The 24,162-nt window shown below is 36.5% G+C and overlaps 3 protein-coding genes across 3 annotated transcripts; 2 read left to right on the top strand and 1 right to left on the bottom strand.

Annotated features, from left to right (window-relative positions):
- Positions 1–264: 264 nt before the first annotated feature.
- Positions 265–6,069, top strand: LOC147275196 (coatomer subunit alpha-1). Its single transcript, XM_086255931.1, has 5 exons — positions 265–459; positions 696–920; positions 1,633–2,127; positions 2,350–5,366; positions 5,818–6,069. Exons 2-4 carry the CDS (start codon positions 713–715, stop codon positions 5,301–5,303), a joined length of 3,657 nt encoding a protein of 1,218 aa, XP_086112057.1. The 5' UTR covers positions 265–459; positions 696–712; the 3' UTR covers positions 5,304–5,366; positions 5,818–6,069.
- Positions 6,070–9,460, bottom strand: LOC147275195 (cytochrome P450 CYP736A12-like). The gene is made up of 2 exons (XM_086255932.1): positions 8,744–9,460; positions 6,070–7,070 (listed from the first exon to the last, which is right to left on the bottom strand). Exons 1-2 carry the CDS (start codon positions 9,434–9,436, stop codon positions 6,249–6,251), a joined length of 1,515 nt encoding a protein of 504 aa, XP_086112058.1. The 5' UTR covers positions 9,437–9,460; the 3' UTR covers positions 6,070–6,248.
- Positions 9,461–11,237: 1,777 nt separating this feature from the next.
- On the top strand, positions 11,238–23,990 carry SCD1 (stomatal cytokinesis defective / SCD1 protein (SCD1)). Its single transcript, XM_086257223.1, has 31 exons — positions 11,238–11,569; positions 11,637–11,730; positions 12,046–12,247; positions 12,344–12,485; positions 12,618–12,718; positions 12,808–12,871; positions 13,127–13,240; positions 14,298–14,518; positions 14,861–14,915; positions 15,029–15,112; positions 15,474–15,669; positions 15,787–15,895; positions 16,475–16,538; positions 16,632–16,676; positions 17,322–17,397; positions 17,535–17,608; positions 17,709–17,759; positions 18,204–18,361; positions 19,516–19,563; positions 20,454–20,511; positions 20,614–20,697; positions 20,838–21,096; positions 21,190–21,389; positions 21,489–21,553; positions 21,763–21,886; positions 22,330–22,511; positions 22,621–22,692; positions 22,789–22,949; positions 23,072–23,113; positions 23,305–23,516; positions 23,727–23,990. The coding sequence occupies exons 1-31, from the start codon at positions 11,396–11,398 to the stop codon at positions 23,820–23,822; spliced, it is 3,627 nt and encodes a 1,208-aa protein (XP_086113349.1). The 5' UTR covers positions 11,238–11,395; the 3' UTR covers positions 23,823–23,990.
- Positions 23,991–24,162: the final 172 nt, after the last annotated feature.

Genomic DNA, 24,162 nt, shown 5'->3' with positions numbered 1-24,162 from the left:
AAAATGCCCTTTTTTGTTTATGTAATTTATTTCTTGTAAGGTTTTAATTTTCAGCTTTTACAAATATTGGAATTGACAAAAAAAAAAAAAAGCTTTGTCAAATATTCCTTTTTGTAAATTTGTAATAAGTTAATAACAGATTACAGATGTAGACTCAAAGGCCAAAGCACCTTGCTGAAGATCGAAGACTCGAAGTCAAGTCCTTACTCTAACGACGCAACCCGATTTGATCACGTCCATCGCATTCCAATCTAACGGCCATAGTCATCCCCAAGCATAAAATTAAGAAAATTCCCCCCTCGCTTTCTCTCTCTATATTTAACACTCTCTAAAATCCTCTCCCTCTCTCTCTATAGATACACATACACCTATAATATATACACACATCGGGCAGCGGAGGTATTTTTTGGATGCATTCGTGAGTCATTTGGATCCCCTCACTTACTGATCGGATCTAAGGTACAATTTTCATCATCACCAGGTTTTCGATTCAGATCTGTTCCCAATTTCGTTTATTAGGTTTTCCGCGTTTTGATGAATTTGTGCTCTGTGTGGTTGCCGAGAAACTGTAGGACAGAATAACAAGGCTGTGAATCTTGATTTCCTTTTGTTTTTCTTTCGGTTCTCCGCAACCAATCAGACCGGAAGGGAATTTCTCTTATATGTGAATTTTGATTCATTTCGATTGGATACAGTGATCGCGGTGGTGAAGATGTTGACCAAGTTCGAGACGAAGAGTAACAGAGTGAAGGGACTGAGCTTCCACACTAAGAGGCCGTGGATCCTCGCAAGTCTTCACAGTGGTGTGATCCAGCTATGGGACTACCGTATGGGGACTCTCATTGATCGATTCGACGAGCATGATGGTCCCGTTCGCGGTGTCCATTTCCACAAATCTCAGCCCCTATTTGTGTCTGGAGGTACCTAATTATATATATTTTTCAATTTGATTGGTTTTTGACATATGCAATTTTTTTAGCATTTGGTTTTAGTAATTGTTGTATCTCTTTTGGTTTGTCGTTGGTGGAATCATATAGATCTAGGCTCAAGGCAACCATAATCAGAAAATGAAAAGAAAATTTTAGTTATATGAAATTGATATAACTGAGTCAGATACTAGTGGTGGATTGATGAAATCTGTTACGAGATTATGATTTATCAAGTCCCAATTGATGGAGTACCTAATCTGGAATATTTCACTCTGCACTGGAACAGGGTATATCCCATATTTATCAAGGTTTGTCTAATGCAAGAATGATTTGAGATTGTATTTTTTGACCAATACATTCTAAATAATGTTGGGATTTAGATTAACAACTTTTAGATCCAAATTTTTTACTTTGATGTCATTTTGAACCAGTTCATGTTGTTGGGAAGTTTATGTTTTTATAATTTAAAATGGATTAACAATGAAACAAAATTGAAAATATGAAATCTCTTTGAAAATGCAAGCCCTCTTTACTCTTTTGATTACTACCCATGTTACTTCACAGGACAAGGATTTATATTCAGTACTTGCATTAATGGATTTACCCCTTGGGAACTAAGATTTTTACCTTTTACATCTATCAAAAGGTTACTAATGTGTAGGTTGAGTTCATGCTTTAATCAACCTGTGTTTGGTTTTTACAGGGGATGATTACAAGATTAAAGTTTGGAACTACAAGATGCATAGGTGTCTTTTTACGCTTCTTGGACACCTAGATTATATCCGTACTGTGCAGTTTCACCATGAGTATCCATGGATTGTGAGTGCCAGTGATGATCAGACTATTCGTATATGGAACTGGCAGTCACGTACTTGTATTTCAGTGTTGACGGGCCACAATCACTATGTTATGTGTGCCTCATTCCATCCTAAAGAAGACCTTGTTGTATCTGCCTCCCTAGATCAGACTGTCCGTGTTTGGGATATTGGTTCTCTTAAAAAGAAGACCGTGTCCCCTGCAGATGATATACTGCGACTAAGTCAGATGAACACGGATCTTTTTGGTGGTGTTGATGCTGTTGTTAAGTATGTCTTGGAAGGGCATGACCGAGGTGTCAATTGGGCTTCATTCCACCCGAACCTGCCTCTGATTGTCTCAGGAGCAGATGATCGCCAAGTTAAATTGTGGCGGATGAATGGTATCATATGATAATTTTTGTTTTCTTCCTTGTTATTATTTATTATTCATAGACTGTTTAATAAATATTCGTAGTAATGTTAGTTTCATATAAGTCCCCAGAACATTGTTTTTGTCTGTAAATCATTTGGCCAAGCTTGATTACATCGGGATCTTTAGTACCCAAAAGATTATAGCGCTTTTGAGTAAACCTTACGATCATTCTACTGCTTTTTGTTTTCAGATACAAAGGCTTGGGAAGTGGACACATTGAGAGGGCACATGAATAATGTTTCATGTGTTATGTTTCATGCCAAACAGGATATAATTGTATCCAACTCGGAGGACAAAAGCATCCGTGTTTGGGATGTAACAAAGCGAACTGGAATTCAAACTTTCCGACGAGAGCATGATCGTTTTTGGATTCTTTCATCTCACCCTGAAATGAATCTGTTGGCAGCAGGTCATGACAGTGGCATGATTGTCTTTAAGTTGGAGAGGGAACGACCAGCCTTTGCGGTGAGTGGTGATTCTCTGTTCTATGCTAAAGATCGCTTTTTGCGGTTCTATGAGTATTCAACCCAAAGAGACACTCAAGTTATTCCAATTCGACGCCCTGGTTCCACTAGTTTAAATCAAAGTCCAAGGACTCTTTCTTACAGTCCTTCAGAAAATGCCGTTCTCATTTGCTCAGACTTGGATGGGGGATCATACGAGTTGTATTTAATACCGAAAGACAGCATTAGTAGAGGCGACAGTTTGCAAGATGCAAAGAGAGGTGTTGGAGGTTCAGCTGTGTTTGTGGCACGAAATAGGTTTGCCGTGCTTGACAAAAGTACCAACCAAATATTGGTTAAGAATTTGAAGAATGAGATTGTTAAAAGGAGTGTCCTTCCTTTTGCTGCTGATGCAATATTCTATGCTGGAACAGGTAATTTGCTGTGTAGGGCAGAGGACAGAGTGGTTATATTTGATCTCCAGCAGAGGATTCTCCTTGGTGAACTTCAAACCCCCTTTATCAAGTATGTTGTTTGGTCTAATGACATGGAAAGTGTTGCTTTGCTTAGCAAACATGCTATTATTATTGCTAGCAAGAAGCTTGTGCACCAGTGCACTCTTCATGAGACAATCCGTGTAAAGAGTGGTGGTTGGGATGACAATGGTGTTTTCATTTACACTACTCTAAATCACATTAAATATTGTCTCCCTAATGGAGATAGTGGAATAATCAGAACCCTTGATGTTCCTATATACATTACAAAGGTTTCTGGAAATACTATCTTTTGCTTGGATCGGGATGGGAAAAACAGGGCCATAGTTATTGATGCCACAGAATACATTTTCAAGTTATCCCTGTTGAAGAAGAGATATGACCATGTTATGAGTATGATAAGGAACTCCCAGCTCTGTGGGCAGGCAATGATTGCTTATCTGCAACAGAAGGGGTTCCCTGAAGTTGCTCTCCATTTTGTGAAAGATGAAAGAACTCGGTTCAATCTGGCTCTAGAGAGTGGGAATATTCAGATTGCAGTTGCATCAGCTACAGCAATTGATGAAAAAGATTACTGGTATAGGTTGGGTGTGGAGGCTCTTCGTCAGGGCAATGCAGGTATAGTGGAGTATGCCTACCAGAAGACTAAAAACTTTGAGAGGCTTTCTTTTCTTTACCTCATAACTGGTAATATGGAAAAACTGTCCAAGATGCTGAAAATTGCTGAGGTTAAGAATGATGTCATGGGTCAGTTCCACAATGCACTGTATTTGGGTAATGTCCAGGAGCGCATTAAGATCTTGGAGAATGTTGGCCACTTGCCCCTTGCTTACATCACAGCTTCAGTTCATGGGCAACATGATGTTGCTGAACGCCTAGCTGCTGAGTTGGGAGATAATGTTCCAACTTTGCCTCAGGGGAAAGTACCCACTCTTTTGATGCCCCCAACTCCAATTATGTGTGGTGGAGATTGGCCTCTTCTGAGAGTCATGAGAGGTATATTTGAAGGTGGGTTGGATAATATTGGCAGGGGAGCTGTAGATGAAGAGGATGAGGCTGCTGATGGTGACTGGGGTGAGGAGCTGGACATGGTTGACGATGATGGCTTGCAAAATGGAGATGTCACTGCAGTGTTGGAAGAAGAGGAAGTGGCTGGAGAAAATGAGGAAGAGGGAGGATGGGACCTTGAAGATTTGGAGCTCCCTCCTGAAGCTGACACGCCAAGGGCTTCTGTTAATGCTCACTCATCAGTTTTTGTTGCTCCAACTACTGGCATGCCTGTAAGCCAGATTTGGATCCAGAGATCATCTCTTGCTGCTGAACATGCAGCTGCAGGCAATTTTGACACTGCAATGCGGTTGCTGAACAGGCAACTTGGAATCAAAAACTTTGCTCCTTTAAGACCCATGTTCCTTGATCTTCACACTGGCAGCCACAGCTATCTACGTGCATTTTCATCTTCTCCAGTGATATCCCTAGCAGTTGAGCGTGGGTGGAATGAGTCTGCTACCCCGAATGTGAGAGGCCCACCGGCACTTGTGTTCAGTTTTTCTCAGTTGGAAGAGAAACTCAAAGCTGGTTACAGAGCTACGACAGCTGGGAAGTTCACTGAAGCTCTTAAGCTCTTTCTTAGCATACTTCATACAATTCCGTTGATTGTTGTTGATTCAAGGAGGGAAGTGGATGAAGTTAAGGAGTTAATTATAATAGTCAAAGAGTATGTTCTGGGATTGCAAATTGAGCTGAAGAGAAGGGAAATCAAAGATAATCCAGTACGTCAGCAGGAGCTTGCAGCTTATTTCACACACTGCAATCTTCAAATGCCTCACTTAAGGCTTGCCTTGCATAGTGCAATGAGAGTTTGCTACAATGCAAAGAACATTGCTACTGCAGCTAACTTTGCCAGGCGGCTATTGGAAACCAACCCCACCATTGAGAATCAAGCTAAGACAGCCAGGCAAGTGCTGCAGGCTGCAGAGAAGAATATGACTGATGCCTCTGAACTGAACTATGATTTCAGAAATCCATTTGTGACTTGTGGGGCAACTTATGTACCAATTTACCGAGGACAGAAGGATGTCTCTTGCCCATATTGTAGCTCACGGTTTGTGCCAAGCCAAGAAGGGCAGCTCTGTACTGTTTGTGATCTTGCAGTGGTTGGGGTAGATGCTTCAGGGTTGCTGTGTTCTCCTTCTCAGATTCGATAATCAAACTGCTGGGCTAGGAGGATTCATCCTTTTGGCAGCAAAAGCAGTCATGTTGATTGATTGGTAAGAAATACTATGAATTGTTTGTGATGTCCCCTTTTCTCCTTTTCTGTCTCTCTGATCCGTTGATGAAATAATCAATGGGATTAAAATGGTTTGTGAAATTTCTCATTTCTGCTGCTTGTTCTCGCATTTATGTTTATTTTTTTTTTTTCCCTTTAATGGATCTTACTCTATGCATGCTCTGTTATTTATTTATTTTTTGGAGTTTTTAGTGCAATTCTTTTCCGATGCAGATAGCCTACTTATGTTGCAGTAGTTGTTTTGTGTGGTTGTAGACTTGTAGTAGTTGTTTTGTGTGGGTGGGGTGTGCAATTTCTCTAGTAGAATTTTTTTGGAACACATTTTTATTTTTGACTTTATTTTCACTCCTGGTCATTTCATAATATTAGCGCAATGAGACTTGATCTTTCTGTAAAAGTACGCTTAGATATGTGCATTCTATATTTTGTAGACGACCATGAGCAAGGCAAGCGGAGGACAAATGTTCTGTTTTTGGCAACAATTAGGTGCTATTTTTTCCTGACAGATGGAATGGTGTAGTAGTCATAGTGAACATTTGAATCTAGTTTGAGCAAATTTTTTTATTGAGGTGGTTATGTAATATTAAGCAGAGTATGCGCTCACAATTTTAATGGTATAGTTATTTCTAAATGACCATGTTTTTATTTTGCTTTTTCCATAATTCTAATTATATTTTGACATATATATCTAATCATAAAAATTTTCATTCATGGTCGTGTTGGATACATTTCTTTAAGCCACTCCCTCTAAATGATTTTTGAGGGACTTCAGAATATATAAATAACATATCGATGAATGCCTATTGAAACGCACCAAACTTTATAAGAAGATGGGGTGTGAAAATTTCTACGAAGATTGATTCTATAGGCGGTAGGTTGGCACGACAAGCAAGTGATTGGCCTTTGACAACGATAAGCCGAAAATCTCAGCCATGTCCAAGTCTTTAGGTAGCTCCCAGTCAAAGCAGTGCACCAACTGTGCTACAACTAGCCGAACTGTGGCAAGACCTAATTGCTTACCAGGGCATCCTCTTCGACCCGACCCAAATGGGATAAGCTGGAAGTCATGTCCCTGGAGGTCCTCCTTGCCATTAGCAAACCTTTCAGGATAAAACTCCTCCACATTATCTGACCAAACATTAGGATCTCTCCCAATTGTCCAAGTGTTTATTAAGATTCTTGATTTCTTGGGTATGTCATACCCATCGATTGTAATGTCCTCCATGGATTCATGTGGGACTAGAAATGGTGCAACTGGGTGTAGTCTGAAGCTCTCGTTTACCACCATATTCAAGTAACCCAATTTTGGCAGATCAGTCTCTTCCACCATTCGGTCCTTGCCAACCACAGATTGGAGCTCTTCTTGGAGATGTTTCATAACCCTCGGATGCCTCAAGAGCTCCGCAAGGGTCCAAACAATGGCGGTGGCTGAAGTATCCACAGCAGCCACAATCATGTCGAACAAGATGGCTTTCACATTTGTACGACCCATTATGAAGACTTGCTCGTCGTTGGGATTTAGTGGTTGATGCATTAATGAAAGCATGATGTCCACAAAGTCCTTGTGATGGTGATGATCTTGTTGCCCAGTACTCTTTTCAAGTACTTGCTTGTGCTCCTCAATTACCTTCTCCAACAGTTGGTCGACTGTGTTGCTAGTTCTCTTCAAGCGCCTGGTCAATCCCTGAGAGAAAAGAACAAATGGGTGGTTAAGATTTCGTGGAGTCAAAAGTCAATGATGCAATCAAGGGTTTATATCTTCTATTTAAGAAAGTGGCAGGCAATTTTAATCTAACACGCCATCTTCACAATTTTTTTTTTTGGCCAAAAAAAAAGTTCCTAAAATACTTGAATCATTTACGTTTTCTGCCAAACTTTAGCAGGAAGTCATCAACGAAGACAAATTAATGTGGGAAGGAGACATGGACCATGTGTCCATGTTTTATTAATCTTACTTTATTCATGTATGATTATGGGTATGACTGTATGAGTACTGTATGCCTAGAAAATGGCGATGAATGTTAGCTGGTTAACTACAAAAAGCTATGCCCCCATAATTGACAATTTGTGCAGGACCAGCAGACTGACAACAAATGTGAAGTGTTTACTGGCCGATCACATTTCCTAAATTGAGAATTATTTTGTGGATCAACCTCCATGTCATGTCGTGAATAACAGTAATTGGATGAATTGAAGTAGGGTAGATGCTCAAAATTCACAAAAGAATAAAAGGTTTAATTATCGATTTATCACTTAAAATTATAACTCAATTTTATTTTATCATCTGAAAGATTTTTTGTTATAAATTACTACATATAACTTATATCTGTGTTTCATTTTACCTTGTTACATCAACAATTCCGTTAAAAATAATGACCTAGCAGTTAATGCTGACTTGACGCGTTTGATGTGCGCCACGTGTCATATCTTTGTCTTTATTTTCAGATTTTTTTATTTTTATAAATTTTAAAAATTAATTAAAAATAGTTTCGAACTCAAAAAAATACATGAAAATTTTCTATAGACTCGTCTTGACTAGCACTAATTTACTATAAGGTTAAATTACCAATTTGCTCTCTAAAAATTTCCAAAAAAATTTAAAAATCTAAATTTATTTCTAAAAAATTAAAATAAATTTCTCTCTATTAAATAAATTCTAGAAAAAATTATAGAATTTTCGTAAACTCTTGGACAAATTCTCAAAATATTTTAGAAATTACCAAAAGCATGTTTTAGAGAATTATTTTTAGACTTTACAAAAATTACCAAAAGCCTGTTATAGGGAAATTTATTCCTCTAAGACCGAGAGGTCTTTTGGGTAGCAAGTGTTCACGAAAAAGGTATTGTTAGTTTTTAAAAGACTAACGGTGCATACCTTATATTTTTTGGAGTTCGGGAGATTATCCTATGAATTTTCAAAGAGTCTAGAATATTTTAATTTTCTAAAAATAAATTTGGACTTTCCAAATTTTTTGAAAATTTTTAGAGGGAAAATTAGCATTTTGACTTCATAGTAAATTAGTACTAGTCAAGACAAGTCTGTAGGAATTTTTCGTGTATTTTTCTAAATTCGGAGCTATTTTTAATTAATTTTCAAAGTTTATAAAAATAGAAAAATAAAAAAAAAATCAGAAAATACAAGAAAGAGATGTGACATGTGGCGCACATTCAGCGCGCCACATCAGCATTAACAATCATGTCATTATTTTTAACAGAATTGTTAACGAAACAAGATAAAATATGACACAGATATAAATTACAAGTAGTAATTTGAGACAAAAAAACTTTAAAGTGATAAAATAAGAATGAATTACAATTTTAAATGAAAAATCGATGAATAAGCCAAAATAAACATACCTGAATATCAAGTGCACTGAGAGAAGGCACATAATCAGAAACATTGAAAGCCCCGCCCAAGTTCAAGGCCTCTTTAATAACCCCCTTTAAATCAAACCCATCATCTTTGTTCCTCCCCAGCACCATCCTATAAGTTATGCCCTCAGTGACCTCCCCAACCTTCTCGCTCAGGTCCACCACCGCCTTCGCCGCCGCGGCTTTCTTCACCGTCGCCACCAACAGCCCCACCTCCTCCTTTCTCAATGGCCCAAAGGCATCAACTTTTGCCGGGCAAAGAAGTTGAAGTGTGCAAAGCTTCCTCACATGGCGCCAATATGGACCGTACTCAGTGAAGGCCATGCCCTTTGTGCCATAGGACATGTACTCTGAGGCTTGGGCTTTGGGCCTGCTGGCAAAAACGGTGTCGTGGGTTTTGAGGAAGAGCTCTGCAGCTTTGGGGGATGAGACCACTATGGTGGGCACATTGCCTAGACGCATAGACATTATGGGTCCATATTTTTTGGACAGGTTTTGGAGGCTGCGGTGTGGGAGGGTTCCTAGCAGATGAAGATTACCAATAATTGGTAGTGCCAAAGGGCCTGGGGGGAGATTAAGCTTTCGCTGTTTTGGCCGAGAGGCAGTGATTAGGGCTTGAATGAGAGACCAGAGGCATGTGAGGAAGACAAGGGAGATGGCTATTGTTGTTGGACTCATTCTGGCTTTCCTTGTGAGTGCGAGGGATGAGTCATTTGGTGCTTTATTTATAGGCTTATTCACGTTAATGTTTTCTTAAAGTAACTTCGATTTTTAATTTATCTTTCGAAACTTCATTTCTTTCATTTAACCTTTCGAATTTTACAAAATATCATATTTCGTCAAGTCCGTTATAAGCTCTATCAAATAAGCTGATGTGACAATTTATTGCCCCTTTCACATAAGTGCTACGTAAGTTTTTTTGACAGACTCATAGACAGACTTAACATAATATTATATTTTGTAAAATTTGAGCGACAAAGTGGAAAGAATGAAGTTTTAGGGGACAAATTTAAAATTAAAATTACTTTTAAGGGGCATTGATGCAAATAAGCCTTATTTATACAGCCAAGTATGACCCTTTCTTACCAATCAATGAAATCCAACGGCTCCTGGCCAAAAAAAAAAAAAGAAATCCAACGGCTGCCAAATGTACCAAGTTGGGTCCAATAATGCATGTGAAGGACCACTTGTACCAAACGGTCCAAACCCTTAGATGGAAGCTCAATAATCAGAACACATCTATTGCCTGGCCAAAAAAAGAACGTATCTTAAGTTTAAAGTTTTAAGACTCCTTGGATAGAAGGATGTAGAAAATGTTAGTTGTTTCAATAAATATTGGGTAGCTGGCTGTAATATCGGTGATAAGAATTAAGAAGAGTTGAGTTGCATGTCTTCAAAACCAAGCCTTTCGGGTCCTCTATTTTCAGTTTCACTTAAATTATGAACATTGTCTTGTTCTAGAATGAATGCTTTAGATAGAGTACTGTTTTGTTTGGCCACGCCATCCTTAATTTGGAAGTTCGGACTTTGGAGCATGTCATTTTCATACTTGGAAAGTGACCAGAACCAAATGGCTTGAAAATGAATCTATTGATTCAAGAATGAAACCCAACTCTTAGCAACTTGGTCATGCTCCACAATTAACTTATCCTAACAAGAATTGGTTAACGAGCGTCTCCCAACTCATATTTTAATAGATTTTAAAATTTATAGAATTTATTAAAATTTAAGAGAATTTGCTGGAATTTTCATGGAATTTGTTATGGGTAAAAAATGCATCTAAATCTATTGAAATTTTTCACTTAATGATATTCATGACTTTTTTAGGACACCTGAATTTTATTGGAATTCATTAAAATTTGAATTTGAGACACCTTAATTTCTTTAGAATCCATTAAAATCTAAGTTTGGGACATTTAGATTTCATTAGACTTTTACAATTCAATGAAATCCAAGTTGGAGATACCCCAAGTGTCAAATCCAATTGGTGACTTCAGGAAAAATCAAAATATTAACCGATTTTTGATTTAGCTGATTGTTTTTAGTTTATAGAAATAATAGAATTATATTGTGGAATGAGACAAAAAAATTATTTTTTTGAAAGAGTTTTAGAATTATTTACAATGTACTCACGTTCATCCCTCCTCCCCAAAAAAAAAAAAAAAAAAAAAACTATTCAAGCTACAACTATTAACCTAATAATATTTTTCCTCTGGGCCTTGTTAAATTGCTCTATGCCTCTGGGCCTTTTCCTTGTTGCCTATGTGGCTGTACTTCAGTACTCTAGCTCGTTACTGCTGGGCCTGTTGTGTCTAGCCTTTGGGCTTAATGAATTATATTCTCTATTTTTCGGTACAAATAATGAATTATATTTTCAGGCCCAAAGAAAAGAAACAATTAACTTCCAAATAAAATTGTTATTTATTTTAGGCAACGTAGATTTTCTTTCCAAACAAAAGTGGCTGGAGATCGAAATGCGATAATATAAAATCTTCATCAATTGAAATTACAGTTACTATATATAAACCGAACGATCCGAGTATCAATTTGTTTCTGCAAGTAAAACACTTTGAACGATTATGAACCAGACTAACAGTGAAGCAGATCTCGGGCCCGAACGTTGACGAACGTTGACGAATGGCTCCGATCTTCGAGTACTTCGTGGTGTGCGGGATCGGACCCGAGATTCGGACCGTGGACGGAGGCAAAGGGTTCCACGGGTTCGGCATATGGTACCAGCCGTCTCTGCTTGACCAGTACCCTCCGCCCAACCACACTCTCTACCCTCCTCCTCCTCCTCAGCTCCCCACCGTAAGTTCCACACCACTAACAACCACTTTGAGCTTCTCAATAATCTGATCATGATTCTGTGTTTCAGTGTGTGTTGCCAGCTGGCGTTGAGTTCTATTCATCAGGCTACGATTCCAATCATCCGTCCACGTTTCCACGAAGCTACCCCATTGTTCTAACCGGTACGCCTTAAGCTCTGCCCTCTTAGCACAAGTTGATATGGATTTTGCATAGTTTTAGTTCGTGTTGTCGCGTAGAAACTAGAATAATGACGAGTACAAGTTTACGCTAATTATTTGAATCGTTATACGAGTGTTGTTCGGATTAGTTTGCTTAAACAAAGCTTTAGATGGAGCTAATTATTTTCTGTTCAACATTTGTATGCTTTGGTCATGGTTTTGTAGTTACTTTCTCTGTTTTTACAGCTAACTTTCTTGCAAGTGTGCATGTAGCCTAGCCTTTGCTATTTCTAAGTGTTTTTTGATAATTCGCTGCAGAGGGTGATGGGTCAAAAATTTATGTTAGTTGCATTGCTTTCCGGGATCCAGTCAGTGAGGATATTGCTGAAGCGTATTGTATACCTGCAAATTCATTTGCTGACAAATGTATCTGTCTAGTTTCGCGGTCGCCTAGTTTTCGTGTGCTTAGGAATGCACTGGAAGAAGTGTTTTCACTTTGTTTTTCCCCTAGTGGAAGCAGGTAAGAGTCCTTTGGTGGTAAATTTTGATGGTCTTTGATATGGAGATCCATGGTTCTTTTTTCACCTGCTGCATTAATGTTTCTGCAAATTTACAGTGAACCATTATGGGATGCTATTGCATCTATGGTGTCCAATGTACCTTTGCCTACTCCGGGAAAAGATCGAGTTTTGTTTGCGATTGGGAATTGTCTGCTTTCTGTGGAGACTCCGCCAAAGGATGGGCTCCCCCACGTTGATGTACAGCCTCTATAGTTTTTTTTCTTCGTTAGCCATGTGCTTTAGCCTTTTTCTGGTTGTGATATTCAGTACTTATTGTTGTTGAATATTGACCTGGCTGTTTAATTAGTCTATGACATTTCATTAATGCAGATATCATTTCAGCCATTGGTACAGTGCCTAGATGTTGACAACTTGATTAAATTTTTCACAGCTGTGTTGCTTGAAAGGAGAATTTTGCTGCGATCAAACAAGTAAGCTTCTAACTTAAGATGATTTAATACATAGTTAATACTGAGTACTTGCACATCCTTTAGATGACTTGGCCTCCTGTTTTTGGCAGATATTCAATTTTAACCCTTGTATCGGAAGCCATTTGCCATTTAATTTATCCATTTCGGTGGCAGGTAAGCTTCATTCTTCAATCATCTACTCTTTGTTGGTCTGAACAAAGATGTTCCCCTTTATATATATGCTTCATTCAGTTTTTGTCACTATGCTGGCAATATTTCTTATATTCCAACAATTTCGAGAAAACTTTTTTTTTTTTTTTTGTTTCTTTCTTTTGCTTAAAAATTGAATAGCCAATGCTCTAGTATTGTCTTTTTATGATTTTTTGTATTTGACTCTTGTCTAATTTGTGCATGTTTGTTGTGTGGAAGCAAGTCTACATTCCGCTACTCTTTTTCAGTGGAGTAGACTATATTGATGCCCCTACACCATATATGATGGGTCTCCATTCAGGTGTTGATACATCTACTTTGGCAATGGATGGTGTAAGTTGTTTGCATAAACTGCACCTTTGTTTTTTTCTTATTTATTAATTTACATATGCTGGTTAAACAATATATCTTGTGGTTTTTTATGTATGTTATTTTCTTAGTTATTTTAGGTTCCTGAACAGCATAGCTAATTGAAATATGTTGAATTTGATTCTGATTCTTGGTTCTATTGTATTTGGTCAAGTAACCATCACATGATTCGTAGATGTATGATATATTACTTAGTTCTGCATAGTCATGGTTAGGAGGTATGGATACAGATATCATATGGAATACAGCAAGTCATGGAAAAGTAGGATATTGTATGGGAGGGGTATGTTAGTATATAAAAGCTTGTCCTTTAGTTATTAACTTTATTTGTCATACTTTATCAAATATTCTTAAATTTATAACTTTATAATAGTGAAATTGTAAGCACTTCTAATTTAATTAGTCAAGACTTGTACCATTAATGCTTCCTATGTTTTCACTTAAAACGAGATTTCTTTAAATACTAAATTGGATGTATCCTAACATTCTCATGAAAAATCAAATAAACTCCTCAGTTGAGTATTTTACTTTAAAATTTTGGATTTTTGAGCGCTGTATGATACATTGATACTTGATGATATCCATTATAGATATGAGGCCCTTGTATATTGTGCTTCATTGGCTCAGGAATAAAGAAAATAATGAGATAATGGATTTTATAGTTTAGTCAATTGAGAGTTCATTGGATTATACCATCATTAAGATGGATGTTTGGATGGGTTTTCGCACTATCATTACCTGAAAGGAATGCATTTCTGGCACAAACAATGTGCATTTGTAGTTGTAACTGATGTCCTCATATCTCATGTTGGCCGTGCATGCTCTTTATTTTCTTTACAGCCTTGCATATCTCTTACAGCTGTCCTTTATTATTTTCTTTTTGGGGTTTTTTTGTTGTTGTTTTCTCTGTGACTTCTTCTTTCTTGTCTTTCCAAAGATTGCAAAATCATGAATGTTTGTAGCATGCGTTAGAAAGTTAAAATGATAATATTTGTTTTGTTGTCTTCCCTTGTGTTTCTAGGTAGTTATTGTTGACCTCGAGTATAACCGTATCACAACAACAGAAGAAATACCTCCTATTCCAGAACCAGAGTTAAGCTCTTTGCGTGGTGAGATAACAAAGCTATTGTGTCCCAATATTGTGGGGATAGATCTGGTGAAGGATGGTTTCTTTAGTTCATCTGAGCAATATCCTAAAGGTGGCAACAAACCCTGGGGAGAGGATCATGACCTTCAACTTAGGTGATAAATTGGGTGTCAAGTGAAATCTTTATGAAGTACTTATGACTTTCATAAGTTATATAAATGATTTTGTAGAATTTTTTGGTGGATACTGTCATTTTCTTGTTTGTGTAAAATCTAAGATGTTTTGGTAGATATCATGGTGTTGAGTTTTCTTCTGCTCATTTTGGAAATTAAACTAGAAATGCATATCTTGTATTGCCACTGGTGCTTAGGCATATCCATGCAATATTAACTTCTTGTTTATATATCTTTACTGTAAGTACTTAAATGAACACAGTATTGATTGGATGTAACATTAAAAGCCTGATTTATATTCCTTGCATTTGATTTCTTGTGCAGGTTAGTATTCTTAAAGTTCTTTGCATCACTTTTAAGTGGCTACCGCAACTTCATAGTATGAAATTTATTATCCTATTTGATGTTTTGTGAATTGGTTTTTCATCATTTGTATTTGTAGATCCCTTTAAATTTTATTTGGTAAAATTGTTTTTTTTTGTTTCCCCCAAGGAACTTTCTGCTACTCAAGTCTTCAACTCTCAAGCATTCTTGAAGAAGCGCTCTCGGTCAACTCAACAACCACCAGAACCCATGGTATATTTCTTTCATTGCACTCATCCCTATTCTAGATATCAACTCCCATTAGCTATATTGGTTTACGGGTTAGATATAATAGCTACAGTAGTGATTATAGAAATTTCTATTGCTACTATAGTTATAACCGTTATCGTAATTCTTGTGATTATTATTCTTATTCTTATTGTTAGTATATATAATTTCAGAGTTTCTATCATACAAGGCAAATATGTGTCTGTTGTTGTTGTTGGTCTTTTTGTATATTTGTTTTTGTTAAGTTTTCTTTCTCAAATTTTCAAAATGTCATTAAATCTTCCTTTCATGAAATTTTTGTCCTAGCCTCCTTGTGCTGAGCTTATTTCTTTGTTGGTATCTACAGTTAACACAATTTTTGGAGTCCCATGGTTTCATGGATTATCTGGAAAGAGGTTTGGGTTCTGACGAAAACAATAATAACCTACTTGACAAGTTACAAGATGCAATTGGAAGGGGCCAAAATCCCTTTTCAATTCTTCCCTCAAATTCGGAAGAGCCTGAGATTATAACAATTGCAGATACAGATGCAGGAACATCAGGTAAATTTGATGTTGCTGCTTATTTAAGATTGCAAATTATGTCAAGAGAGGAAAGATATTCCAGATAGTTTAAGTTTGATATGGTATTATTTTCCCCCTCATTTCACTGGATTTTAGGATCAGGTGCCACATATACATATGATAGGTTTCCCTCAACCAATAGGACAGAGGAGCAAGAAGAAAAGAGGAGGCAGATCCTTGTTGCAGCAAGTGGATCATCCACTAGGTATGTATACATGGCAAGTTGTTATTGCAGATGAAAATAAAATCTTGTTCACATTGGTTGTTTTCGATCAATCTGGAAATAAACATGCTTCAGAGATGTAACAGAACTGAGAATTTTTTAAATGCCTGAAAACTTTTGAGACAAATTCTACTTGCATGAGAGACACTAAAGAATGGTTACTAACCTTGCTACCAATTAGATACTCAGGATTGTTATCTGCCTTACCCCAAAGGGCAAAAAAAAAAAAAACACAAAAGAAAGAAAAAGATTCCTGTTCTTCAATTAGAAATACTATTCCTTTTTTTTTTGGCTTGAAAATACTCATTTCAGCTCAGTGGTTTCTTTATTTGAGACAATGTTATTTTTGTCTATACACTACGAGGCAACGTTAGTTCCACATGAATGCTGGGATTTTTAGACTCATAGTAACTTTTCATCTTGAGTGGTCATGAAACCAAAAAAGTCTTGGCCATTGAATTTGAATATGATGACCTTATCTAGTTATGGAGAGATGGAAACTAATCATAACACATTTTAGTTTCTAATTTTTGTTGTCTTCTTGTTTTATTTCTCTCTCAGCTCACCTTCTGTCCTAGTGGGTAAAGACTCCAAATCAGAAACTCTAACTCCATTGGAGAGGGCTGTAAGTTCCGTACTCAATGAATATAATGCCCCGGTAGTTGTATTTGTACGTTAGAGCTTTCCTTAACTAGATCAAATATTGGTCATTTTACAGGCAGAAAGAGAGTGCATGGTTTTGGACATAAAAGTTAAGCTGCAGGTACAGTTTTTCTTTCTTTCTCATCTTCATTGTGTGTGTGCGTGCTTGGCAATCACTTGTGTAATATATGTTGAATTCTCCACAGTTGTAAAATTCTGAATATTTATGCTCATTTGAATTTGAGTTTTATAGTGCGTGAGTTCCATTACTTTGTTAATCTGTTAATGTTTCTACAAATATTCTAATTTTCTTTATGTATATTGGTTATTTATCATGCAAACTTATCGGTTTATGCTGGGATTTTACTATGTTTTGTTATTTTTCTTGGAAAATCACTCTATTGAAATTGCATAGTAAATGTTGACAAATATAATATTTTCTATGCAATTGCAGGTACTTAAACTTAAGATCTCTCCCTTTGATATCATGTTAAACTTTATTGGTTTATCACTATTCCAATAAACTTACTATTATCATGTGACCCATTATTGCTTATATTATAATATCTATTTTTTAAAAGTTTAAAGAATTGATTTTAGTGAGAGAATCTTCAAGATAGGCAAAACATACATTTGATTTCTACTTTGTTTTTAATCTTCCAAGAAAATGGAATATAGAAATATAGTATGGATGGATTTGATACTGTCAGAGGTCCGTTTTTGACATTTGCTCTTTACTATAAAATAATGACTGTTTGATGAACAGGGTCTGTGGCTGCGTCTTCTGAAATTGGGACCTACTGATGATCCTCTTTCGTCATTTGAATATGGCACAATCCTTGGTATGCCTTTCTGAGTGTTCAACTCTCACTTGTATTATCAAGAGGCAGACTTCTGATGTCTATTTCTTGAAAATCCAATCTGCTTTGTGGTTCAAAGGGCCTGTCAATTAACAAGCATTAATATATTGGCTTTGCAGCTTTAATTGAATCTGATGCAGAGGGTATCGGTGGCAGTGGGTTTGTTGAATGTATAAGCGAGCACATAAATTCAGTACGTTGCTCTTGAAAGCATGCACAACCCCCCTCCTCCTCCCTCCAAAGATATTTATACAGCATAAAGATATATTAATACTGGTTTTATATGCTCTCAGGGATGGCACTGTCAGTTGACTGAAGAACAATTTATTGCTGTGAAGGAATTGGTACACAATTGCAACCTCAATATTTTTCAAAGAATGGATCTAATTTAGGAATAATAACAATTTTTGAGATTTTGAAACATTAAAAGCTCCAAGTTATCTTGAATTTTTGTTTTTCTCTGGGTTAATTTCTTTACCATTTTTTTTATTGTTTTTGTTGTTCAGCAATAGACAACATTTTCTCAGTAATAAACTACATAACAGTTTCAGGGTATAAGAGTTTACTCCTCCCCTCCTCTTCCTCTCCCAAACCCGCTCTCTCACACACACACGAACCCTCATTTATATGCACTTCTGTAGAAGCTTACCCAAAGACAGATTATTGACTACTGTGCACATTGGCTTGTGTTCTGCAGTTGTCATTATTCTAATACAGTTTATATACAACATGTATTTTGTGATAATCTTTAATTTATGATTTGAATATTTACTCATATATAAATTCAGCTCAAAACAGCTATCAGTCGTGCAACTTCCCGAAATGATTTGTTGACAGTCAGAGATGCCCTTGAAGTGTCTGCTGAAATGCATAAGAAGGATGCATTTAATGTTCCAGACTACATTCAGCGTCATCTTATATCTTTGTCCATCTGGGAGGAATTACGGTATGGTAACAAATCATTTTCCCCCAATTTGATCCATCAATTGATTCTGATGTTCTTCTGTAATTTTCAGTTTTCCTTACAAAATATAGTTGTTGGTTCTTCTCCTTGAATGATCATATTGTTATTTTCTCTTATATTTTGTCAAATTGTTAACTTAGGTAAATGTTCAATAGTGGAAATAGGGGGTCTACTCAATGTGTCAGTCAGATGCAGAATATAAACCTAAATTTACATCAGTGCAAAGTTTGTGATAATTCCTTGCATTTCAGTCTTCTTTGAAGTTCAGAGCTGCGAGATTTAATGTAATATCAAACAGAACAATGTGGATATTAAAAAGTAGGGTTAAATACAAAAATGATCCACGAATTTTACACTGATTCTCAATTTGGTTCACTAATTATAAAAAGTGTCAATTTGATCCATGAATTTTCCAAGTTGTACTAAAGCAGTACAAACGTTAACTTCTATTAAAAAATTAACGGAATTGATTACATGAAAATGTGATGAACGGACTGAAATGCCCCTGAAAATGTGGTCACTTGATGTGCACATAACCAGTTTTCGTTAAATTTTTCCATGGAAGTTAACATTTGTACTGCTTTGATACAACTTTAAAAGTTCGTGGATCAAAGTGATACTTTTTATATTTAGTGGACCAAATTGAGATTTATTGTAAAGTTCATGGACCATTTTTGTATTTAACCCTAAAAAGTAATAAAGAAAATCACATGATTCATTTGGAATTTATCATTGGTGCAAAAATAGAGAGGAATCAAATGGATGACACATAATTGATAAACAATATGTTTTCAGTACTTGAGCCTAAACTCTTCTAAACTTCGCCATCTGTAATTTGACTTTCATTTACTCGTGCTTGTAGGCTGTTTTAACTAAACTGTATAAGAATTTTGGGATTTTTATTGGAGTCCTGTTCTTCTTCCACTCAATGGTGGTTCTTTTTGTCTTGGTTTAAGGATTTGTAATGAATGGGTTCTATTATTGTGCTCAAGTAGTCAAGTTTCACTTCCTCTATGTTAAATTGGCTTTTAATTACATTTTTCCAGTTAGTTGTTTAATTACAAGGTGGACTGCTGGTTTGCTGTCTGTATAAGCTATTTCACTAATGAAACTTTATTTATTTATGATTTTTGCAGCTTTTGGGAAGGATACTTTGACTATCTGATGGAACGGTCTTCAAACAAGTAAGAATTTCAGTTAATTTATCTTTCTAATTTCCTTTTTTTTATGTAAAATCTACTTAATTCTGCAACCACAAACTTGAAAGTAGCAAATACAAGTATGTACTATTATGTCCATGTTTACTTCTCATATTTTTGTATTAGTACGTCAGTTTTCATGATTACTGTTAATGTGGCCATGTCAAACTCCTGTATGATACAGGGTCCAATACCATAGCTTTACCCGTACTTTTTACAATCTTCAATTTTTAGCTGTTGGTTGCATTGAGTTGGCACGTATGCTATGCATGTAAGTTTAAGAAGCTCATCAGTTGGAATGGCTTTTGGATGTAGAGAACACAAATTTAGCGATTATATGGTTATGGACATCCCCCATCTGAGTATATTTTCTTGCTTCAACTAGGCCTTCACTGAGTTGGTCTGGTGGCATCAGGGCAAGATAGAAAACATTTTAATAATTAAATTTTCTTTTAACCAATTAAAGTAAAGAAAATTGACATCCATTTTTATCTGATTCTTAAATTTGTCAAACCTTAATCCTATCCAGTCCAGCTGTTTATTTGTAGGTTAGGTTTTTTATTTGGAGACCAAGTATCAGGATAAGGGTGGAAAAGTTCGTCTATATGTTGTGAAAATACCATGTAGCTACAAACACCAAGAATCCACCTACTAAGAATACTGAGATGATAGTTATATAGAAGATGTATTTTGGCTGGATGCTTGAAGCTGATGATAATATTTATGTATTGCTTATCTTTCATCCAAATAATATACATAAATATTGTTTAGTCTCCTGCTTATTGCTTAAGAAAATAAGAAAATTCTATTGCACCATGTGAAATGTATGCTTATGCTTAATGTCTTTTTACTGTTGTCATCTGTTTTTACATTAGGTCGGCCAACTATGCCTCTTTGGTGACTTTACAGCTAATTTGTATGGAATCACACATGGTACTGTTTCTTCTTTTCTATTTACACTTTTCCTGGTACCTCTCAACCTTTTCATTTCTTTTTTTAATTAATTAGTACGGGTTTGTTTATGTGATCATGAAGGCTGGGTTGGGACTTCATGATAATGATGCTTGGTACATAATTGAAACAATAGCAGAGAAGAACAACCTTGGATACACGCAATTTGTAAGTAATTTTGTTTTTTCCTTTCAGTTTCAACTTAAGTTCACAGTGGTATTTATTTTTCCACTTGAATTTATGGAACTGAAGTTTTCTTTGGTTTATTGATTCATTGCTGATGGTGTTCCTTAATTATGTTTTTTCAGATAAAGCTGAGAGGACTCTTGTCACTTTTTCAGCAACTACGTGGTTACTGGGGGATCACTTCTATCAAGGCTCAATCCATGTTGTCTCATGGATTAGCATCTCCACGTTCAAAAGATGGCACAGTTGAGAATCAGCAGCCTGCTGAGGCTTCTGGTGTTGGAAGGAGCTGGGTTCAGAGCATGTTCAGCAGGGAAACTGCATCCAGATCCAATTCTTTAAGTCGTGTTCGTAAATGGACTTCTGATGGTGGCTCTTCGGGTATTTATGTTGCTAAGATTAGGTGCTTGCATTTTACGTTTGATTTTTTATAATCTACATCTATATCACCACAGTTTTCTTGTCATTGTTAAGCTACAAATGAAAATGAGACTCCTCGTAAGCGAGATTCATCAACTGCTGGGCAGAAAAAAACTCAAACCAATGTTCGCATACTTAGAGGTCATAGTGGCTCCATCACTGCTCTACATTGTGTAACAAGTAGAGAAGTTTGGGATCTTGTAGGTGACCGTGAAGATTCAGGTTTCTTCATCAGTGGAAGCACAGACTGCACGGTGAGCTCTGCATATCTAGTCACTTCCACCATAAAATTCCATTGCACAAGAGTTCATCCTGTAAAGGGGTAACATTAATTTTTTCCAGTAACCTTTCAGGTTAAGATCTGGGATCCTAGTTTTCGTGGTAATGAACTTCGCGCAACCTTGAAAGGACACACAAGGTTTTGTTTACTATTATTAGTATTGTTTTTACTATCATCATTATGATACTTTGTTATTGTTACAGTTGTTGTAGTATTATTAATTTTTATTTATTTATTTATTTATAAATTTGGTTGGCATTTGCTGAGCTTGGTCATAACTCATATTGACTAATTCAAGTGAGCTTTGTGTCCTTCCTCTCACATCCTTACGGGGGCCTTATATGCAGTACTGTCCGTGCAATAAGTTCTGATCGAGGAAAGGTGGTATCAGGATCAGATGATCAATCTGTTTTAGTATGGGATAAGCAAACTACTCAGCTTCTAGAAGAGCTGAAAGGCCATGATGCACAGGTTAGCTTACTCACTTTGCTTATTGACAAAGCCAAAATTTGGCCCATGCTTTTTTTTTTTTTTCAACTTTTTTATTATCATGAATTCATGATATGGAAATGGGGAGAGGGGTAAGTCGCTAAGTCAATTTCTCTAGAGATGTTGCTGAATTCCAATATTTCAGTGGAATCCATGAAGATATTGATGTTGGTAGATGTCGCCAGGGAAGCCTGGAAAAAATTGAAATTTCTGGGATATTTTCCAACATTCCATGAAAATATAGATATCCGTAGAAAAGTTGGTGTTTTAGTGAGTTAAGAAAGAGCTTTAAAATAGGATGTGGTGTCTCACTGGTTGGTAGCTGGAAAAAAGAAGCAAATTTTCCAGTGGGCATGGGTCATGCAACATTGAAATTTTAATCCTTGATGTAGATTACATGTTGAAATTATTTTCCATCCTTGTAGATTAGCTGTGCACGCATGCTGTCAGGTGAACGTGTCCTTACTGCTGCTCACGATGGAACTGTAAAGATGTGGGATGTTAGAACTGACACTTGTGTGGCAACTGTTGGTCGTTGCTCTAGTGCGGTTCTATGCATGGAATATGATGACTCCACAGGAATTTTAGCGGCTGCTGGTAGAGATGCGTATGTATATTGAAACTCACAATTAAGCATGTTTCTTTAAACTATGAAATAAAAAATATATATTATCCGACTAATGCCTAGAAACTAACCCACTGAGTTGCATCGTCAGCGTTGCAAACATCTGGGACATTCGTGCAGGTAGGCAAATGCACAAGCTTCTAGGGCACACGAAATGGATTCGGTGAGCTCAAGGAACATAGTTTTTTTAAAAAAAATTTACTACTATTCTTGTTGATAAGTATTAAGTAGCAATGTCTTTTATATGACAATCATGCAGGTCAATTAGAATGGTAGGGGACACAGTTGTTACTGGTAGTGATGATTGGACTGCAAGAATTTGGTCCGTTTCCCGAGGAACATGTGATGCTGTTCTAGCATGCCATGCTGGCCCGATATTATCTGTTGAGTATTCCACACTTGACAAAGGAATAATTACAGGTTGGCGCTGTATTTCCTATTTTGTTTGCACTGTTATTTTGTTATTTTTCTAGGTTTTGCAATGCTTTTACACTTGTGCCAATATGAACTATTAGAACTGTAATATGGAATTTCACTTCCAGGTTCAACTGATGGGCTACTCCGATTTTGGGAAAATGTGGAGGGTAAGAGCATTATAGTCTCTTGACTCTTGAAATTTTTTTCTTCATTCTTTGACATTCACCTTCTATTCTATTAGGATCAGTCACAGTTCAAAGATGTGATTAAGTTTCCCTTTGGATTATTGTTAGAAATTGGCATCATTTTATTTAATAGCGAGTATTTTCTATTGCTACTAACTGTTACTTGTATGCAGGTGGCATAAGATGCGTGAAAAATGTAACTGTTCACACTGCTGCTATACTGTCCATCAATGCTGCAGAACACTGGTTAGGAATTGGAGCTGCTGATAATTCCATGTCTCTTTTTCATCGGCCTCAAGAGAGACTTGGAGGTAGCTTCTCCAGCTCAGGATCCAAAATGGCTGGGTGGCAACTATACCGAACACCACAAAGAACAGTTGCTGTGGTATGCATTATCCTACTTTCTGCATTCACAGTTCCTAACTTTTCCTGCACTGGGTCATTTTAATCTTACAAGCAGACATGCTTTTCTAACTCTTTTTAAACATGATGATCATTACACACACACACATATTGTGATAATTGATTAAATGGAGATTTGAATGGTTGATGGTTATCTTATCCCCGGTTTTACTCCCTACTTTGTGGTATCCAGGTCAGGTGTATTTCTACGGATCTTGAGAGGAAAAGGATATGCAGCGGTGGTCGTAATGGACTTCTTAGGCTCTGGGAAGCCACCATAAACATCTAAGTTCCTTGTGCATCTATGTATTTAAATTTTATTCTGTATATCGAATGTCATAGCTCCTTTTTATAAATATTTTTGGCAATATTAATTGCTGATGCCACTTTTTTGTTGTGTTCATAAGAATAATTTTGTAAACTAAAGATTTGTAGTTTTAAAATCTTTTCTTTGGTATTGTTTCGCTCATCAATATGATCTCTTTTTCCCAAAGAAGAAAAAACATAAATCATCTATCCCCTCGTTTATCTGTTAATACAATATGCAACATGATGCGAATTGTAATTTTACCAAAAACTCATTTTGGATTCACATCCATCCATCTGTATTAATCTAATAAGTATCATAC

The sequence above is a fragment of the Dryas octopetala genome, chromosome 9 (genome assembly GCF_963921425.1).
Source record: "Dryas octopetala chromosome 9, drDryOcto1.1, whole genome shotgun sequence".
NCBI classification, from domain to species: Eukaryota; Viridiplantae; Streptophyta; class Magnoliopsida; order Rosales; family Rosaceae; genus Dryas; species Dryas octopetala.
The sequence above is the reverse complement of the archived record's forward strand: the minus strand, read 5'-3'. Positions and strand labels throughout refer to the sequence as shown.

Coding starts and splice junctions, on each gene's coding strand:
- LOC147275196 (XM_086255931.1), top strand. CDS start 713: ATGTTGACCAAGTTCGAGACGAAGAGTAACAGAGTGAAGGGACTGAGC. Junction 921..1,632: donor GCCCCTATTTGTGTCTGGAG/GTACCTAATTAT, acceptor TGGTTTTTACAG/GGGATGATTACAAGATTAAA. Junction 2,128..2,349: donor TAAATTGTGGCGGATGAATG/GTATCATATGAT, acceptor TTTTGTTTTCAG/ATACAAAGGCTTGGGAAGTG.
- LOC147275195 (XM_086255932.1), bottom strand. CDS start 9,436: ATGAGTCCAACAACAATAGCCATCTCCCTTGTCTTCCTCACATGCCTC. Junction 7,071..8,743: donor TCAGTGCACTTGATATTCAG/GTATGTTTATTT, acceptor CTTTTCTCTCAG/GGATTGACCAGGCGCTTGAA.
- SCD1 (XM_086257223.1), top strand. CDS start 11,396: ATGGCTCCGATCTTCGAGTACTTCGTGGTGTGCGGGATCGGACCCGAG. Junction 15,896..16,474: donor GCAAGTGGATCATCCACTAG/GTATGTATACAT, acceptor TTTCTCTCTCAG/CTCACCTTCTGTCCTAGTGG. Junction 17,760..18,203: donor TTATTGCTGTGAAGGAATTG/GTACACAATTGC, acceptor ATATAAATTCAG/CTCAAAACAGCTATCAGTCG.